The sequence below is a fragment of the Callithrix jacchus genome, chromosome 6 (assembly GCF_049354715.1).
Source record: "Callithrix jacchus isolate 240 chromosome 6, calJac240_pri, whole genome shotgun sequence".
Taxonomy (NCBI): Eukaryota; Metazoa; Chordata; class Mammalia; order Primates; family Cebidae; genus Callithrix; species Callithrix jacchus.
The window spans coordinates 159,642,506-159,660,573 of record NC_133507.1 but is presented as its reverse complement, the minus strand read 5'-3'; the positions used below and the strand labels follow the sequence as shown (position 1 = coordinate 159,660,573).

The window sequence follows — 18,068 nt, the reverse complement described above, 5'->3', positions numbered from 1 at the left end:
CCTCCTCCCTCCTCCCCTCCCCCTCCCCCTCACCCCGCTCCCCTTCCTTCCTCCCTCCTCCACCCTCCTCCTCCCTCCCCCTCCCTCTCCTCTTCCTCTCTCCCCCGCTTCCTCCTCCTCTCCCCCCCTCGCTCCCCCTCCTCCCTCCTCCTCCTCCTCCCCCTCCTCCTCTTTTCCCCTCCCCCTCCTCCTCTTTCCCCCTCCCCCCTCCTCCTCCTCTCTCCCCCTCCCCCCTCCTCCTCCTCTCTCCCCCTCCCCCTCCTCTTCCAACCTGGGAGCCCACAGCAGGCCCCAAAACTCACCACACCTACCTACACAGGCACCTGGACTACTTACCGCACAAAGGCCCATGGCTGTAAACACCACTCGTATGCTAGAACTCTCCATTTTTGGTTTTTACTTCAGTTTCTCCAGCTCTCTCCTATCTCCAAGTCTATACACCCAGCTGTCTACTAGATGTTTCTACTTGGTTGGTCCACAGCCATCTCAAATTTGTTGTTAACACAGAATTCCTAACAGTGTCACCCATTCCATCAACCAGCATCTCCTAGAACCTTCCACGTCAATAAAGGCCACCCCCAGGAATCTAGACCCCTCCCAAAATGAATCGCATCTTTGATTTCCTTCCATCGGAACAAGCAGCATCCAACCCATCAGCACAGTAAACCCAAGCTGCTCTCACCACTGGTCTGAACCATCACCTCCTCTCACCTGGATGCCACAGCCCCCTCCTTACTGCTCTGTGGCCTTTATTCCTGCCACTCCACAGTTTTTAAAAGGAGGCCTTCTAAAACCTAAGTCAAATCTTGCCTCTGTCCTGCTTAAAACCCTCCAAGCACTTCTCTATGCACTCGCTGTAAACCACAAAGCTGCTGTGGACCAGGACCAGCAGCTCTGGGCCCTGCTTACTAGCCCAGCCCCTCCCCTCCCCTGTTGCTGTTCCTCTCTCCACCCGGCCTCACCACTCACACAGGAAAGCCTGCCCCAGCTCAGAGGCTCTGCTCAGAGGCTATGCACACCTCTGTGTCCTCCTCCTTTGCCCAAGTCAGCTCTCTGTCCAGATGTCCTCCCTCAGAGACATCCTCCCTGCTCAGCCCCTCATCCCTGCTCCTCTTGGCTTCATTTTCCTTGAAGATTCATCACAAACTAACATGCAACTATGCATCCCTGAGTCATAAATGTCTGCAATATCAACGAAGGAAGGCTCAAATGGACAATTTCAGCCTGTGATTGACGCAGAATAAGAAATTCCCACCTGGTCAGGGGCAGTCCTGCAGGGGGCCAACAGGTCCCTCTGCCCCTCTCCATTCTGGCCCAAAGGCAGTGTTCTAGAGCTCAGGCCCCAGGGCAAGCAGGGCCACACCCATCCAACCACCCCGCCAAGACTTCCACATGTTCAACGACCAAGCAGAAGCAAAGGACCAGGCGGCAAAGGTTTCAACTCTCAACACTCACTCACAGCCTCCACTATGGCTCACTCAGCTTACCGAGCTGTTTCAGGGTATGCTCCTTCTTAGCTTTATAGTGGGAAGAGTTATGTTCTTTCTCAGGGGAAAGACTATTTCCATTGGCTTTAGGGTCCCTTCTTCCTGACATAAAATTGCACAATGAAAATATATATTAAACTTAATTTGTAATGTAAAGCAGTTCACAAACAAATGAAATTAAAATATACTCATTAAGTCAAAGTGATCAGCTCTACAAGTACTACTTAGGAATAAGCAAAAATTGTCATAATCTTATGCAGAAAGCCTTCCGGATTCTGCGGGATTCAAGAATGACTTTAAGAGTCTAAGTGTGTTTAACAAATGTGCTCCCCTCACGCCCTATAGTAAAGGCTCATTCATCCCGTAGAGCAGAACACAGAGGTCCAGTGTCTCACACACCCCTAGAAACTGGGCATTTACCCAAATGCAAACCTACGTAAGCGAGGCAGAATGTTCGGGCAGAGTGCCAGCTGTGCTGGGAGACCTACTGTGAGGTCAGTGCCCGGCTAGCAGGAGGGGCAGACAGGAGTTCATGGGGCTGTTGGTAACTCAGGAAAGCTCAGTGTCAAAAAACCCAAAAAATGTCTGGTAATAAAAATCTCTTAAGATCAGACAAAAGAACCCTAGAGTACAAGCTCACCAGTAAACACAGACGAGAAAAGAGCAGAAGACACAACTGTCTGCTTAGGAGACCCAAAGGAAGCAACAGAAGAACTACTGGATTAAGATGCAACAACAGGCTGGGCGCAGTGGCTCACGTCTGTAATCCCAGCACTTTGGGAGACTGAGGCGGATGGGTCACTTGAGGCAAGGAGCGCGAAACCAGCCTGGCCAACATGGTGAAACCTCGTCTCTACTAGAAATACAAAAAACTTGGTGGGGCATGGTGGCATGCACCTGTAATCCCAGCTACCTGGGAGGCTGAGGCAGGAGAATTGCTTGAACCTGGGAGGCAGAGGTTGCAGTGAGCTGAGATCATGCCATTGCACCCCAGCCTGGGCAACACAGCAAAACTCCATGTCAAAAAAAAAAAAAAATGAAGCCACTGCATACCAATAATAATCATTTTTAAAATGAGAGAAAATACCATTTCCAAGAAAAAATTAAAAATAAAACAAACCAGCGAGCAACCACTGTGACTAACGGACACAGCCAGCCACATACACAACACGTGTTCTCAAAAGAGGGGAACGCCTTCCCTAAACTAAAGTTAGAGGTGTCTAATCTTCCTACCCTAATGAGAGCATATCTTTGACACAAGTCCAGTTACATTCTGAGACATTAGTTTGTTTGTTTTGCAGGAGTGGAATTCTTTGAGTTGTGAGGTGCTTTTAAAATTCATCTGGAAGAATAAGCAAATAAGATGGCCTAAAACTTTCCTGAAAAGAACAATGATAGGAAATGATAGTAAAAATAAAACAGTGGAAGTAAAAGCCACCACACACAAAAAGGCCTATAACGCAGACTCCAAAAGGCATCACAGAGCAGGAGAGAAGCGTTCAATGAATTAGTAACTGACCCTGGAGCCCCTGATGAATTATTCTGAAAAAAACAGATTCAGAGCCTCACCTTACACCACAAAATAAAGTGGGAGATAAAATATTAAATGATAAAACACAAATCTTCACCTCTCAAATCTCTGGACAGATTACCAAAAGAAAGAGTAGAGGCCTCAAGTACCTAACGATTTAACACTCAGGCAAGTCAGAAACCAAACCAAATATAATTAGCAGAAACAAACTGGAAAAAAAAATACGAAACACTTAGGCAAAAATCGGCAAATTGGCAGATGGCCTCAACATGCAGTGCACGTGTGCAAATCAGTAAGAACACAGGCTCCAGCAGCAAGAAGAACTCAGGCAGACGAAAGGAGGGGCAGATCAGACAGGCCCAAAACACTCACATTCAGCAAAAAGTACCATTTCACTAGCAATTAACTTTTTGTTTCTCATCCACCAAAATCAGCATGCCTTAAACACTGGAGAAGGGGTGAGGTGAAGGGCCGTTAAGGACACGCAGAAGCCACAATGCCACGTCCTTTGTGCCAGCCACTGCACTTCTGGAAACCTACCCTAGAGCGGTCAACCAAAAGATAGCAAAGGCTTCGGGCACAGAGCTGGTCATGAGCACACTACTGATTCTCGTGCAAGGGTGGAACCCATCATGTAAGCTGCCCCACAGAGGTAGGCTGAGAAAGCCTCCTTCCATACGAGAAATTCCCACTGCTACGTCTTGCCACCCTTCTTGAATCAGCACAACTTAGGAAAAGGATGGCTTTCCGGAAACTAGTACTGCTCATTCAAAATAACGTCATGCTTCAATGGAAAATAAGCCTCCCACACCGTGGCCTCCAACAGGGCTTCCCGGCACGCGCCTGGCACTCTTGTGTTAGGCAAGATGATGAGATACTACCCTTGAGCGAACCACAGGCCGGGCCTGTGTGCCCAGCTGTTGGCATGACTTCAGTCATCATTTCTGCAGTTTTTGAACACATAAACATTATCCACCTATGTGCTCTATGTCCAGCCTGCGTAAGAATGAAATGTAGCCCGCCAATGCAAAGGACAGAACCACTGAAATGAAGATGGCTGATAAGTATTTCCGGAAAATGAAAATTTGATCACAACTTTTAGATTTCAACACAGATCTCCAGCAAAGAGGGCTACTCTGCCCTGATGCCATCAGCTCACACACTTGAGCACACATGCAGGCGTGTGCAACAGCCACGGATCTGCATTATTTCCACACGCCGTTCATGCCCAGACACAGCAAGTCTGTTTTCCAGCCACAGGAGTTCTTTCCCTCTAGATGTTGAGATTAAGGCAAAGGAAAACTAGCACCCGTATTTCAGCCACATACGTGAGTTTTGCAGTACCTTCCACTGAGCTTTTGGACCGCCGCCTGGAGGTTTTTGTTGTCAATGACTTGGATGGTCTAGTGGAAATCTGAGTCTTAAAGAAAAAAGAATGAAAAGAAATTAATTGACGTACTACATAGCGATATCACAAGCAGATTTACTTTTCCAGCTCTGCTTGAGGAAGAACAAGTAGGAAATCCAGCAATAGTGCCCATATGCTTTAAAAACTCAATACAATTAAGAACTCAAGACCTGACAGTATCAATTACAAGGAAGCCAAAACCTTTTTTGCACTATATTTAAAGAATTCCATCTTTTTGTACAGCCCTAGAAAGGTCAGCAACCTACTCACCGGACTTTGAGAAACACTAATGTCTTATCAGATGTGCTTACAAGGACTCCGCTTCTGTTGCTATATACTTAATTACTTAAATGCACTTGTAAGCAACTCTGAATGTAAAAATTTACATGTATTTTAAGCAGAACCCAAATCAGAGAAAACAGCATATCCTAATCCTCCCTCCACTGACACAGTTCCAGTCTGACCACCTCTCTCTCCTAACTGGCCTCCCAGCCTCTGCTCTATGCCTAACCCAGCTCCCTTGCAGCCTACTGAATACTTCCTGAAATGCAAAACTGGATTATGAAAGTTGGCTTGAATCTCTCAGTGGCCTCTACTGCTGGGGATGAGTCTAACCTCCACAAGATGGCCCACGTGGAGATGATGGGCTTCTACCGTACCCAGCCCAGCCCCAGGAAATGTATGGTGGAATCCTGAACAGGCCAAGCAGAGGTTGGAGGGGTCCCTCCCACTGGACCCATCTGCCTGGTGACTTACGTCTCTTTCAGATTCATCCTGAGTGTCATCTCCCACTTCTCCCCAAAATGACAACCTTATCATACCACACATCACACTTGTCATATAAAAGCATAAGTAAACCCAGGAGTGCCCCACAGAAAATCAGAGAATACACACACCCATCTATTTTACCAGGAGGTAAAGCATGTAACACATTACTTTTACAACAAAATAAAATGGACCTATTACAGGTAGGCCCAGACCATGCACTCCTTCCATGCCTCAGTGGACCAGGGGAGGACACAGCATTCACCATATCCACACAACTACAAGTTGACATCTCTTAAGGTTATTTTTAAAGTTTACCTCTGTTTCAGCCTTGGAGTCTTTAAAAGTTCCATCTGACAACTTTTTAGACATCTCCCCTGAGCTTGCTGACTATTAAAAAAAAAAAAATCAAACTTTAGAATTATTCAACTCCATAATATCTAAAAATACATCAAGATATTTTCTATAACACTGACCAACAGTGAAATCATTCTTCCCGTGAGAACATCTCCTCACCGCTCTGATTAGCCACCACTGTTATTGCTGCCTGGATTCCCCAAGAGTCTTCCAAGCCAATGGCAGGGATCACTTCCAGTAAGGGCAGAGTAGGTGGGCAAGGACTTCAAACACTCCTGCCTCTCAGGAAGCTACACGGAACACAAACCCCTATGCCATGCCAAACCTCCTGGAAACATCCCAGTGAAACCCAGAAGAGAGGGAAGGAACAAACACCCATGGAGAAACTGCTCCTAGTCTCCTAGAAACTACATAAAAACCGTAAGCACCATCTCATCTCATGCCTTAAATTAATTCTCTGGAAGACACATTTCAGAGAAGGAGAACAGATTATCTTCACTGAGATTTTCCTCCAGGAAGACTGAAAAGCGAAGAATGCCTGTTCAATATTTTAACAATTCAATGTCCTCATATGTCAATTATAAAGGTGTCAGATTGTATCAGCAGTAATTACCCATGACTGCAGGCTGGGTACTGTGCATGTGCTATCCATAAAAGAGGCAGTTAAGAGAGGGGCCCAGGACCCCCACAGGGCCAGTCTAACCCAGCACCTGGCCTCTCAACGGCACCCTTAATTTTCCGAGTGTTTTCATATCTACTATTTCACCTCTTCTTCGCAAAAGCCCATGGGGTAGACTACAGTCTCACCACCCTCTCTGCTAGACAGAAATAAAACGGGGAAGAGAATAAAGAATGACTGAGTTCTAACTAGGGTCAGAAGCTGAGTCTCCTGACTCCCCCGATCAGACGTGACTGAAGTCCCCGGGGAAGTGGATTCCTTGGGAGGATCTCACAGCAGCTCACACCTGCCTGGCACTTTTTATCACAAGAAAGGATGCAGCTGCCTCCCAGATCCATGTGGCTCCATGAAGAAGCCCCCAGAATATCCACAGAAGAGCCTGGCAGGCAAAACCTCCAAGCGAGATCCTCGCAAATCTCATGGCAGCCAAGAAAGCACCAGCTTCAAGTAGGAAACTTTCACTTCGCCACGGTCTCAGATGCTTTTAAACAAAATCATCATTATACTTGGCTCTGATATGTTCCCAATTATCAGCATCTAAGATTTTCTTTGGAACTATTTCTCTCAACTTAAAAAGCCAGTTGCCTCATTAGCAGTTTTAGGGAACATAACGTGGGGACCCTCAAGCCAGAGGCCTTGAGAGCTGAGGAAAGGCTGCCTCATGACAGCAAAATACACCAGAATGTGCTGGTGCCCCAGAAACATCAGATCCATGAAAAATACTTTTTCTTACACCTTTAAAAAGGAGCAAAAGATGGGGAATGTCTTTGTAATTTCTAAGACTCATAAGGAAAAGCAGGTTATGAGACATAGCATAGGGTACATTACTACAGGATGTGCAGAGGAGGGGAAAAGAGTGACGTTTTAAATAGTAAAACTCCAAAGTGCCCTGTAAAACACCACGCTCAATTACAAACAAACCACAATCTTTCCTGATAGGCACCCCCTTTCCCACTGTGACCCACAGATCTCAACATGGGCTTGTACTGACCCCAAAAGAAAGCCTAGTTTACAGGATTTCCTCAGGATCACTCCTGTGGTACCCACCCCCTCCCCGGGCAGGCACACCCTGAAACGCAGTGCCACAAGACTAGATGGCTGTCCTGGGAGGAAGGGGTCACAGCATCAGCCGCCTGCCCCTCAGTGCCAGATCAATGGGGCAGATCTAGACCCTTTCCAACCTCATTGTCCTCCTCTCTAGCAGCTGGAGACAATGATTTCCACCATCTTCACAGGAGGCTTTACAATTTGACATCCTCCAAAGAACGAGTAGGGGACCCACATAGTGGGTCCAGAAGGAATCCACACATTTAGAAAACACTTTGAAACCAATAGGATTTTCTGGCCAACCCTAAATTTACCTGAAAATTTAATTAAACAAGAATTGTAGTAAACTGAGGTCTTACTGTACTTATCTGCTCATGCCTAAAAGCCCTTGAAAGCAGCCCTAATCTTCAATAACTGAGCAACGTCCATGTTCTGAGAGACACCAGGCACACAACTCACACTGCACATCAACACTGCGTGCAACGCTAAAGGTGGAGGCTGCTGCAAAGCCTTCACGGCAATACCAAGAGCAACACCAACGACACAAAAGACATGCAGAGGAGAAGCAACACACCTGCAAGACAAGGACAAGGGCAACCTGGCCAATCAGCTCAAACCCTGAAAAATGTGGATTTCTCTAGATGCCTGGTGGGGAATTATTAAACTCTAAAAAGAGCAAGCATTAAATACTAATTTCCTGACTTCCTCCTCCAAATTATCTTCTACTACTCCCAGATCAAAATTCCACAAAGGGAGACCTCAGAAACCACTATCAATGGATCAATTCCATCCAGAGTTTCATGATCTAGAAGTTTCCCATCATCCCTTGCCCAGATGCTCACTCCGGTCCACCATCAAACGTCTACTCCAAGGCTACTATGTGTCAGACACTCTACCAGGCTGGACACCCAAGAGTGAACACGAGTGAAACCTTATGCTCTTAGGGAGCTTACGCTCCAGCAGAATTCTCCCTGGACGTGAAGTAGGAAAAGGTTGGAAAAGCACTGAATAATGCCTTAATAAATGATCAGCTGAACAATAAACTTCTATTAAGGGACAAACAAAAAAAAAAACACAACTGGCAAGAAACAGGTATCTCTGGGTTTCTATTGAGAATCCAAGATTGTCATAATTTTAAATTGGCATAAAAGAAAACCAGTCTCCCAGTCACATCACGAGATAAAAATCATGTTTGAGACCACCGCAAACTCTTACTAAGTGAAAGGTGGGCTTTTTAGCAAAACTTTACCTTTTTCTCAGGTTTGTTGTGCTCTCTGTTCTTCTCCCTGTCCGGGTCCCGGGAGTGCTCCCCATTTTTCACTCCCCGCCTGTCCCTGTCCTTCCCCTTGTCCCAGTCATGCTCCCGGTCCCTGTCTCTCAGTCTCTCCTTCTCTTTTCCCCCCTCACTCTTTCTCTCTGTCTCCTTCTGGTGCTCAGAGTCTCGGACCCGCTCCCGGTTGCCGCGGTCTTTCTGCCGCTCACTCTCTGGCCGGGCCCGGGCTCTGGCTCTCTCTCTCTCTCCTTCTCTGTGTCTGTCTCCACCATTCTCCTTGGCCTTCTCCTTGCCCTTGTCCTTTTCTCTTGGCTTGCTGTCTTCTTTCAATTCTTCTTTCTGTTTTTGATCTCTGCTTGTACTTCTCTCTTTTATTTCAGAGTCTCTTCTACCCTAAAAAATAAAAATAAAATCATTTATGAATTTTTTACCTAAATTACAAAAAGACTCACTATTTGGTTTTCAAAGAAGTGCAACCTGCAATTCACCTCTGTATCTTTGTGAACTCTGGACTCTTCCTGCACATTCTTATTATCCAGTTCCTGAGATCTTGAGGCCAGTGAGGCCCGTCCTTTCACTTCTCCCTTCTCTCCAGCTAACACCCTCCGCACCGCATCATCGCTGGAGAGCTTGTCATCCAAATGTAAGGAAATGAGATGTTAGGTGAAATGTGATCAGCAGGTGTAACAAGCAGAATATCACCATTCAAAGGCAGCTCATAAGACAGATTCAAAAGATAAAATACTTTTTGAAAATGTTGTCTATTATATACGAAGCACAGCATAACCTGATAACTATTACTTTCAGCACACTTCAGTCATTAACAGTAAAGTCCACCCAAGCTAAGTGAATCCTGGTTCACACCTACCCAAGCTGTCAAAAGTGAGTGTGTGCGTTCAAGGTCAATAAAGCTGACCCGCACAACTCTACAAATACCTTAAACTTCTAATGGGATCACAGAATCCCAGCCATAAGTGCCTTAAGGTTTTATCTAACCACCTCATACCCATTAGGATGGCTGCTCCTAAAAAAAACAGAAAACAACAAGCATTGACAAGGATATGGAGAAATTAAAACTCTCATGCAGTGTGCATGGAAATGTAAATGATGCGGCCACCATGGAAAACAGTGTAACAAACTCTCTTGCATTATGGATGGAAATGTAAATAATGAGGCCATCATGGAAAACAGTGTAACAAACTCTCATGCACTGTTGATGGAAATGTAAATGATGGGGCCATCATGGAAAACAGTGTAACAAACTCTCATGCACTGTGGATGGAAATGTAAATGATGAGGCCACCATGGAAAACAGTGTAACAAACTCTCATGCAGTGTGGATGGAAATGTAAATGATGAGGCCATCATGGAAAACAGTGTAACAAACTCTCATGCACTGTTGATGGAAATGTAAATAATGAGGCCATCATGGAAAACAGTGTAACAAACTCTCATGCACTGTTGATGGAAATGTAAATGATGGGGCCATCATGGAAAACAGTGTAACAAACTCTCATGCACTGTGGATGGAAATGTAAATGATGAGGCCACCATGGAAAACAGTGTAACAAACTCTCATGCAGTGTGGATGGAAATGTAAATGATGCCGCCATCATGGAAAACAGTGTAACAAACTCTCATGCACTGTGGATGGAAATGTAAATGATGTGGCCATCATGGAAAACAGTGTAACAAACTCTCATGCAATGTGGATGGAAATGTAAATGATGCAGCCATCATGGAAAACAGTATAACAGTTCCTCAAAAAATTAGGCACAGATTTACCATATGACCCAATAAATCCCCTTCTGGGTATTTATCCCCCCAAAAAAGGAAAACAGGGGCTTGAAGAGATATTTGTATACCCAGGTTCCTAGCAGCATTATTCGTAATAGCTAAAATGTGGGCACAAACTGTACCATTGACAGATGAGAGGATAAGCAAAATATGGTAGATCCTCTACAATGGAATATCATTCAGCCTTACAAAGGGACGGAATTCTGACACATGCCACAACATGGGTAAACCGGGAGAACTCAGACTGCACATAAAGTGAAATTAAGTCAAATATATTAAGTAAAATAAGCCAGTCAAAGAAAAAGACAAATACTCCATGTTCCACTTAACTGAGGTCCGCCAGAGTAGTCAGATTCACAGAGACAGAAAACAGAATGGAGGTTGCCAGGGGTCGGGGGCTGGGAGAAGAGGAAGTGAGTGTTTCATGGGGACAGAGTCTGTTTTGCAAGACGAAGCATCCTGGAGATGGAAGCGGTGATGGCTGCACAACTTGATGAATGAATTTCCCACCACTGAAGTGTACACTTCAACATGGTTAGCATGATACATTTTTTTTTTAGTTGCATTTTAGGTTTTGGGGTACATGTGCGGAACATGCAAGATAGTTGCATAGGTACACACGTGGCAGTGTGATTTGCTGCCTTCCTCCCCTTCACCCACATCTGGCATTTCTCCCCATGCTATCCCTCCCCAACTCCCCCCACCGCTGTCCCTCTCCTATTCCCCCCAACAGACCCCAGTGTGTGATGCTCCCCTCCCTGTGTCCATGTGTTCTCATTGTTCATCACCCGCCTATGAGTGAGAACATGTGGTATTTCATTTTCTGTTCTTGTGTCAGTTTGCTGAGAATGATGTTCTCCAGATTCATCCATGTCCCTACAAAGGACATGAACTCATCGGTTTTGATTGCTGCATAATACTCCATGGTGTATATGTGCCACATTTTCCCAGTTCAGTCTATCATCGATGAGCATTTGGGTTGGTTCCAGGTCTTTGCTATTGTAAACAGTGCTGCAATGAACATTCGTGTGCATGTGTTACATTTTATGTTACATGGATTTTAACACAATAATAAAATTATTGGGGGGGGGAATCTGATCTAATTCAAGCCCCGTCAAATGCAAAACGTATCCCTGACAGCCATCCAGAGTCTATGACACCTCCAGTCAGGAGTCCCACTCACTCACACACTCATTCCACAAGCACACGCTAAGTGACTGCCACGTGCCAGGCTCCATGGGCCAATGACTCACTATGTACTGGGGACACAGACAGACATAACAATGAAACAACAGCCTGTAGGAAGCCTACAGGGGCACCCAAGTCAGCCTGGGAGGGAGGAGAGGCCTGGGCTCAAGGCAGCGCTCATAGATGCCACACTGCTGCTCAATGAGGCTGGAGGAGGAAGGCAGCTCAGGCACTAACAAGCCAGTAAGCACCAGGGCACGAGACTGATGGGAGACAGTGGGCCAGGGCTGAATGCCATGGTGTGTGTGACTGGAGTGGAGGGCTCCGGTGTGGGAAATGAGAGAAGGACCTGAGGGGAAAAAGTAGCAGCAGGTCTCTAGGAGCCTCACAAGCCATGCCATGGAGCTGGCCTGACCCTGAGGCTACTGGAAGTGGAGAAGATTCAGCAGAGGACACAGGAGTCAGATGTGCTTTTCAGAAAGAAGAGCAACATAAAGGACCCGGGAAGGGGATCTGGGGAGCCTGGGGACAGAGGCCAGTGTACCGGCAAAATCTGCTTCCAAGTCTCTAAGCTTACATGCTGGACCTGCACTAGGGCGAGGCCTCCCAGAAGTTGGCTGGACACCCCTACACACCTCCATGACCCACTGCCGTTGAGGGGGCTGAAACCCACCTGTTCCCATGTGCATCACATTTAAGATTAGCCCCCAGCCAACCACCCACTAGGTATGTGGAAAACTGTATTAACTGTACTCTGAGTACAAGCCCAACCTGCTCCTCCAAGGACGACTACTTGGCCTTCAATAGAAGGAAGACGGTGGGGGAAGACCTTCTCCAATGCTCGGGCAAACATGGCCCAGGCTGGACCTAACCAGAGAAGCCTGAGGCCTGACACCCAAGTTTCCAGCCCACTGTGACAAGCTCAGGAAAGAACAAATCTACTCCCTGTACAATTGAAACAGCAACTGGGAGAGAGAGAGAGAAAGAGTAGAGAAGAGAGAGGAAGAATGACAGGTAAGCAAACATCGCAGGAAGAGAACAGAGACCTCCACAAGAAAAAAAGCACATCTGCGATACTCCAGCCCTGGCTGGAAGCAGCTACCTGTCCTCAAGGGAGCCCCAAAAAAGAGAAAGCCAGAGGACATGGAAGCCTGGGCCTGCAGCCTCCAGCTGCCAGCTGGGCACAGAGTGCCTGCAGCATTCCCAATTTTATATTGAAAGCTTGCAGAACTTATATATAACAAACACTTACTTGTTTTGTTCAGTTTTAAATTCCTCCTCCTGGATCTCTAGGGCTCCAGAAGGAGTAGGATCAGATTCAAAGCACAGCGTTTGACAGACGCCTTTGAAAGTCCTTCCTTAAACCGTCCGCACATTTGAGTCCCTCACCCCCGACTGCTTGTTACTCAAGCACTAAGTTCAAAATGCCAGGACGGCAGTAGTAGTACCTTGTTGAGACAGCATTTTCCAATTATCTGGAGCAGCTCATTTGTTCTCTCAGGTTCATGCCCGGCCACAATTCGGGCTGGCTTTGCCAACAGTGGCTCTCCTGAAACCATTACAACCACGTCTATGGCTTTCTGCAGGAAGCTGATTTTTGCATCTTTATCCTGAAATATTTCCATTGAAAATACAAATATTATAATACTTTGAAGAGTTTGCATTATCTTCAGCAGGTTCAACAGGCACAGGATAGTTTCTGTTTACATACAAAGCTATTTTTAGATATATAACAAATCTAGAAATACTGATCTTCACTGGCAAAACAAAATCAATTCAGTAAAGCCTTTAATTTAGTTGACGGGCTAGCATTAAGCTTTGAAATACCAATTCCACTTTTCAGTGAATAAAACTAGCATGACACGCAGTTGCCACAATGAGAAAGGGGATATACATCAATTCATGAATTCACCGACCTTGTATTCCACCCACATGCAGCACAGAAATGACACACCACACCACCTGGATGACAAAAAGTCCCATCCAGTAAGCAAGGGGTCAACAGGAGACACCCGACTCCAACCTACCTTCACGTTATCAGACTTCATCTCGGTGTCTGTGTAGAGGCCCTTCATGAAACCAGTCATTCTAATCACCTTCAAGAGAGAAAAAAAAGGCCACCACTGTCACCTCAGGGACAGCCTCCTCATCCGCCTCATCCACTGAACTCCACACCTGGGAGATGTCAGAATTGACTGGCAGCCCAGACCCATCCACTTACTCAAGAAATACTTGATATCTACTACGCGTGTGTACAGGGCAGAAGCCAGCCAGGTCCTCACAGAATTTAGTGTGGCTGTATGGACAGACGGGTAAAGATGACACCATCCAGATACTAAGGAAGAACTTAGGTTTGGTACCTAGTCCACAATCCAGGAGGGGAAGGGGTGGCAGGAGCCCTTCCTGGAGGAATCACACCTAGATGGGGATCAGAAGGCTTACAGAAGAGTTGGACACACATACCAGATGGAAGAAAGTCCGCATAAGGTCCAGAGTCCTGTGCAAGAAATCCAAAGAAAGGTAGGATGGCAGGAGCCTGAGGCCAGAGAGACACTCGGGGCCTGGTGCAGAGGCCCTTGAAGCCACTCAGGGACATGAACTGAGCCCAAGGACCACGAAGAGGACATGGACAATTCTAAAGCAGGAAAGGGCCTGGCCACACAGCATTTTACAAGAATCCTTCAGGTGCAGTGGAGGGAACAGATTCCAAAAAGAAAAGGAACTTTGGCTGGGCACAGAGGCTCACACCTGTAATCCCAGCACTTTGGGAGGCCAAGGTGGGTGGATCACTTGAGGTCAGGGGTTCAAGATCAACCTGGCCAATGTGGCAAAACCCCATCTCTACTAAAAATACAAAAGTTAACACTGGGTATAGTGGCATGTGCCTGTAGTCCCAGCTACTCGGGAGGCTGAGACAGGAGAATAATTTGAACCCAGGAGGTGGAGGTTGCAGTGAGTCGAGATCGTGCCACTGCACTCCAGCCTGGGTGACAGAGCAAGACTCCCTCTAAAAAAAAAAAAAAATTGTGAGCAATAACTGTAAGTGACAAGAGACATTAATATCACAGGATCCACACTTAGCTTAATGAAAGGGATGGTTAGTTTAGCTGTAGCTTAAATACTAATATGGTGATTTGAGTATAATATTTAGGATAATAAAGCATTTTCATAAGACCCTTTCCACCTATTATCTCAAAATGCTTTCCAATATGTCAGTCATTCTAGCCTCTTTATCAAGTAGGTGACAATTCCTGTATTGATCTTTACACAAGAAGAAAAACGAACTTTGGCATAAATGAGGAAGTCTCTGGGAGTAGAGCAGACCAGTCATTCCTAATTGGGAACACACAACTAGTCCCACACCCTAGCCACCTGGCCAGGAAGGCGATCCTTTTATTTATTTATTTATTTTTTTGAGACAGGGTCTTACTCTGTCACACCGGCTGGAGTGCACTGGTGCAATCACAGCTCACTGCAGCCTCAACCTCCTGAGCTCAAGCGATTCTCCCTACTCAGCTTCCTGAGTAGCTGGGATTACAGGTGCACCACGACACTCGGCTAATTTTTGTATTCTTCGTAGAGCTGGAGTTTTGCCATGTTGGCCAGGCTGGTCTTGAACTCCTGGGCCGAAGTGATCTGCCTACTGTGGCCTTCCAGAGTGCTGGGATTGCAGGTGTGAGCCGCCCCCGGGTGGCCCTTTCCCACGAGGATGCCTCTGACCAGCTATGCAGTAGTGACTGGACCGTCACCAAGAGCTGAGCTGCACCACTACCCCACAAGGATAAGACACACTCCCTGCACCTCACTCCTAGGGCTCTGCATTTCAGTGGGGCAGGCAGGACTGGGAGAAGATTAAAGGTTTTGGCAGCCACAGCTGTGGTGGGTTGGGCTCACATTGGCTCTTACTTGTTTCCTCTGGGGCAGAGGACGTAGGCCCTGCCTACTTCACAGGAGTGACATGTGCACTGTCCTGCTCCTACAAGCCTATCCACACGGCAGGTCCCCTCCCCACACACTGCCCAGGACAAGCTGTAAGTGCTGCACCAGTTGGGAGGACATAACCAGGGCTGGCGGTGCCCTGGGATGTGGGTGGATTCAAGAGCATTTTTAAGCACTGTCTTAACACAGAGGCACAGGCTCCAGGAGAGCGTACACTGGAAGCCAAGGTAGGAGGGCAGAACCAGAAGAGCGATGTCTGTGTAAGAATACGGCACCCAACCTGTAGAAAAGAGTGAGAACTGGAGCTTAAGGCCCATCACCAGGTTAGCTCATGAGCCCCCGGAAGTCTCCAAGTCCGACCTGAATCCTCAATCCCAGAACACACCTCTGAGTTCCCATGTGCCCTTGGGTGCACCCTGCAAATGGGTGCTGCACCCCCTGCAGTGACGCTCCTGAGAGTTACCAGGGAGTTACCCGGAGCCGTGACAGGTCCCACGCAACAGGGGATGTTTGCTGTGAATTTCTATGTACCTGATCCAGGGCAGATCACCAGAGCCATGCTGACAAGCAGGGTCTCCGTCACTAAGGAGCACGCCACCCGCAAGCGGGGAAAAGCCACACAGACCACCAATCTTCAATTTAGGGCAGGCTATGCGGCTCTGTTACAGCTGTTCCTACCAAGTCTCCCCACAACCACCTCCACTAAATTCACCCACAGACATTTATCAAGCACCCAAAATAGGGTATGGAGGGCAGCTTTGAGGCAGGAGAGTTGTACAAAAAATATTATTTCCATTGTCCCAGGATTTAGGGAGCGCCTTCCATGTGTTACATGCTCCAGCGCAAGCGAGAGGGGTTCCCCAGGGTTACACAAGGAGGGAGCAGAATGGAAGATGCGCTCTAAAGAGATACACGGACAGGCAGGGAAGAAGTTAAGAATGCTCCCCGAGGGCCCGGAGCCTCCCTGTAAGCGGCCGGGAGCGGGGGAAGGGGTCAGACGTCCGCGAGGAGGGCGCCGCGGAATTGGGCCTACAGGCCGGGCTCCGGGGCAGGGGCTGCACAGAGCTCTGGCCCCGACCCCGGGACTGACTGCAGCCCCCTAACCGCACCCCGCGCCCGGCCCTGACCCGGTCCCCGACCTGCACCCCGACCCCGGCCCACACCGGGTCCACACTCGGCCCTGACCTGGTCCCCTACCTGCACCTCGAGCCCGGCCCGGGCCCTGACCCCGGCCCAGCCCCGGCCCCCGACCCTGGCTAACACCCGGCGCCCACCGGGACCCCGACCCGCCCCTGGCCCGGCGCGGCCCCCGGCGCCCACCTCGGTGATGATGTCGTGCAGGTAGCGGAACGGGGGCTTGCTCAGCAGCTTCTCCGTCAGCGGCGGCCTCCGGATCACCTTCCCCAGCGCCTCCTGCGTCCGCCTCACCACCGCCGAATTCATGGCAGCCTCCGCTGCCCACGCCCCTCAGCCGACCCGGCCGAGCCTAAGCCCGGGTCCCTGGCCGCCGCCTGCCCCGCCGCCGTCGCCCGCCCCGCAGCCACAGCCCGGTCCCGCCAGGACGCGCCGCTACGGTTTCCATCCCACAGTGCACCGGAGCCCGCCACGGCGCCTGCGCGGAAGCCGCAAGGCGTTCGGTCGCTAGGGCTGCGCGGCCTTAGCAACGGACGCGCCGCGGCGCCCCATCCGCGTCTACCGTCCTGCGCCGGCGCAAACAAGAGGGGGATTCCGCCGGAGGGGGGGGGGCGGGGGGGCGTCCGCGCGTGCGCAGACGAGGGGGGCGCGGCGGGGCGGGGGAAGGTGGTCCGGGGTCCCGCGCCTCGCCCCTCCAATGCGGAGCGACGGCCTCGCGAAGTGGGTGTTGGCTCGCCTTAGAGGCCACCGCCTGAGGACTGATGCACAGCGGGGTAAACCAAGATCTGGGCCGCCTGCTTCCCAAATCTCAAGGGCTTTCGCGGGCACTGGTTCATCGGAGGGGATGGAGCTGTTATCCCAAAACACACGGAATGGAAAATAGACTGTCCTGGCCGGGCGCGGTGGCTCACGCCTGTAATCCCAGCACTTTGGGAGGCCCAGGCGGGCGGATCAGTAGGTCAAGAGATCGAGACCATCCTGGCCAACATGGTGAAACCCCGTCTCTACTGAAAATACAAAAATCAGCCGGTCGTGGTGGTGTGTGCCTGTAACCCCAACTACTTGGAAGGCTGAGGAATCGCTTGAACCCCGGGGGCCAGAGACTGCAGTGAGCCGAAGTCGCGCCACCGCACCCCAGCCTGGGCAACACAGCAAAACTCTGTCTTTAAAAACAAACAAACAAAAAGTATAAAATTCTAACTTGACTGGGTTTTGTTTTTTTTTTTCCGTACTTTAAGGATGTTACCCCATTGACTTCTGGCTTGCATAGGTTCAGAATAAAAATCTTCCATACAGCCAGGCGTTGTGGCTCACGCCTGTAATCCCAGCACCTTGGGAAGCCGAGGTGGGCACCTGAGGTCACGAGTTCAAGACCAGCCTGACCAACATGGAGAAACCCCGTCTGTACTAAAAATATAAAATTAGCCGGGTGGGCATGGTGGCGCATGCCTGCAGTACCAGCT

At 48.6% G+C, this 18,068-nt stretch overlaps 1 protein-coding gene across 18 annotated transcripts in view; it reads right to left on the bottom strand.

Moving 5' to 3' along the window:
- TRAF3IP1 (TRAF3 interacting protein 1) overlaps positions 1–17,066 on the bottom strand; it is a 74,914-nt gene extending 57,848 nt beyond the window's left edge. For 9 of the 18 annotated variants that reach the window (XR_013519172.1, XR_013519173.1, XM_078328913.1 and 6 more), the window contains exons 1-8: positions 16,792–17,066; positions 13,560–13,628; positions 12,981–13,142; positions 9,036–9,176; positions 8,524–8,940; positions 5,510–5,581; positions 4,347–4,438; positions 1,488–1,585 (exon numbers count right to left, since the gene is read on the bottom strand). Coding sequence is in view for 14 of the 18 variants with exons in the window: in XM_078328913.1 (XP_078185039.1) it covers positions 1,488–1,585; positions 4,347–4,438; positions 5,510–5,581; positions 8,524–8,940; positions 9,036–9,176; positions 12,981–13,142; positions 13,560–13,628; positions 16,792–16,914 (1,174 nt within the window). In the remaining 4 variants the exon portion in view is untranslated. Of the gene's footprint in view, positions 1–1,487; positions 1,590–4,346; positions 4,439–5,509; positions 5,582–8,523; positions 8,941–9,035; positions 9,177–12,980; positions 13,143–13,559; positions 13,629–16,791 lie in introns of all 18 variants that reach the window. The other 9 variants (XR_013519174.1, XM_035306217.3, XM_078328908.1 and 6 more) reach the window with 2 other exon arrangements.
- Positions 17,067–18,068: the final 1,002 nt, after the last annotated feature.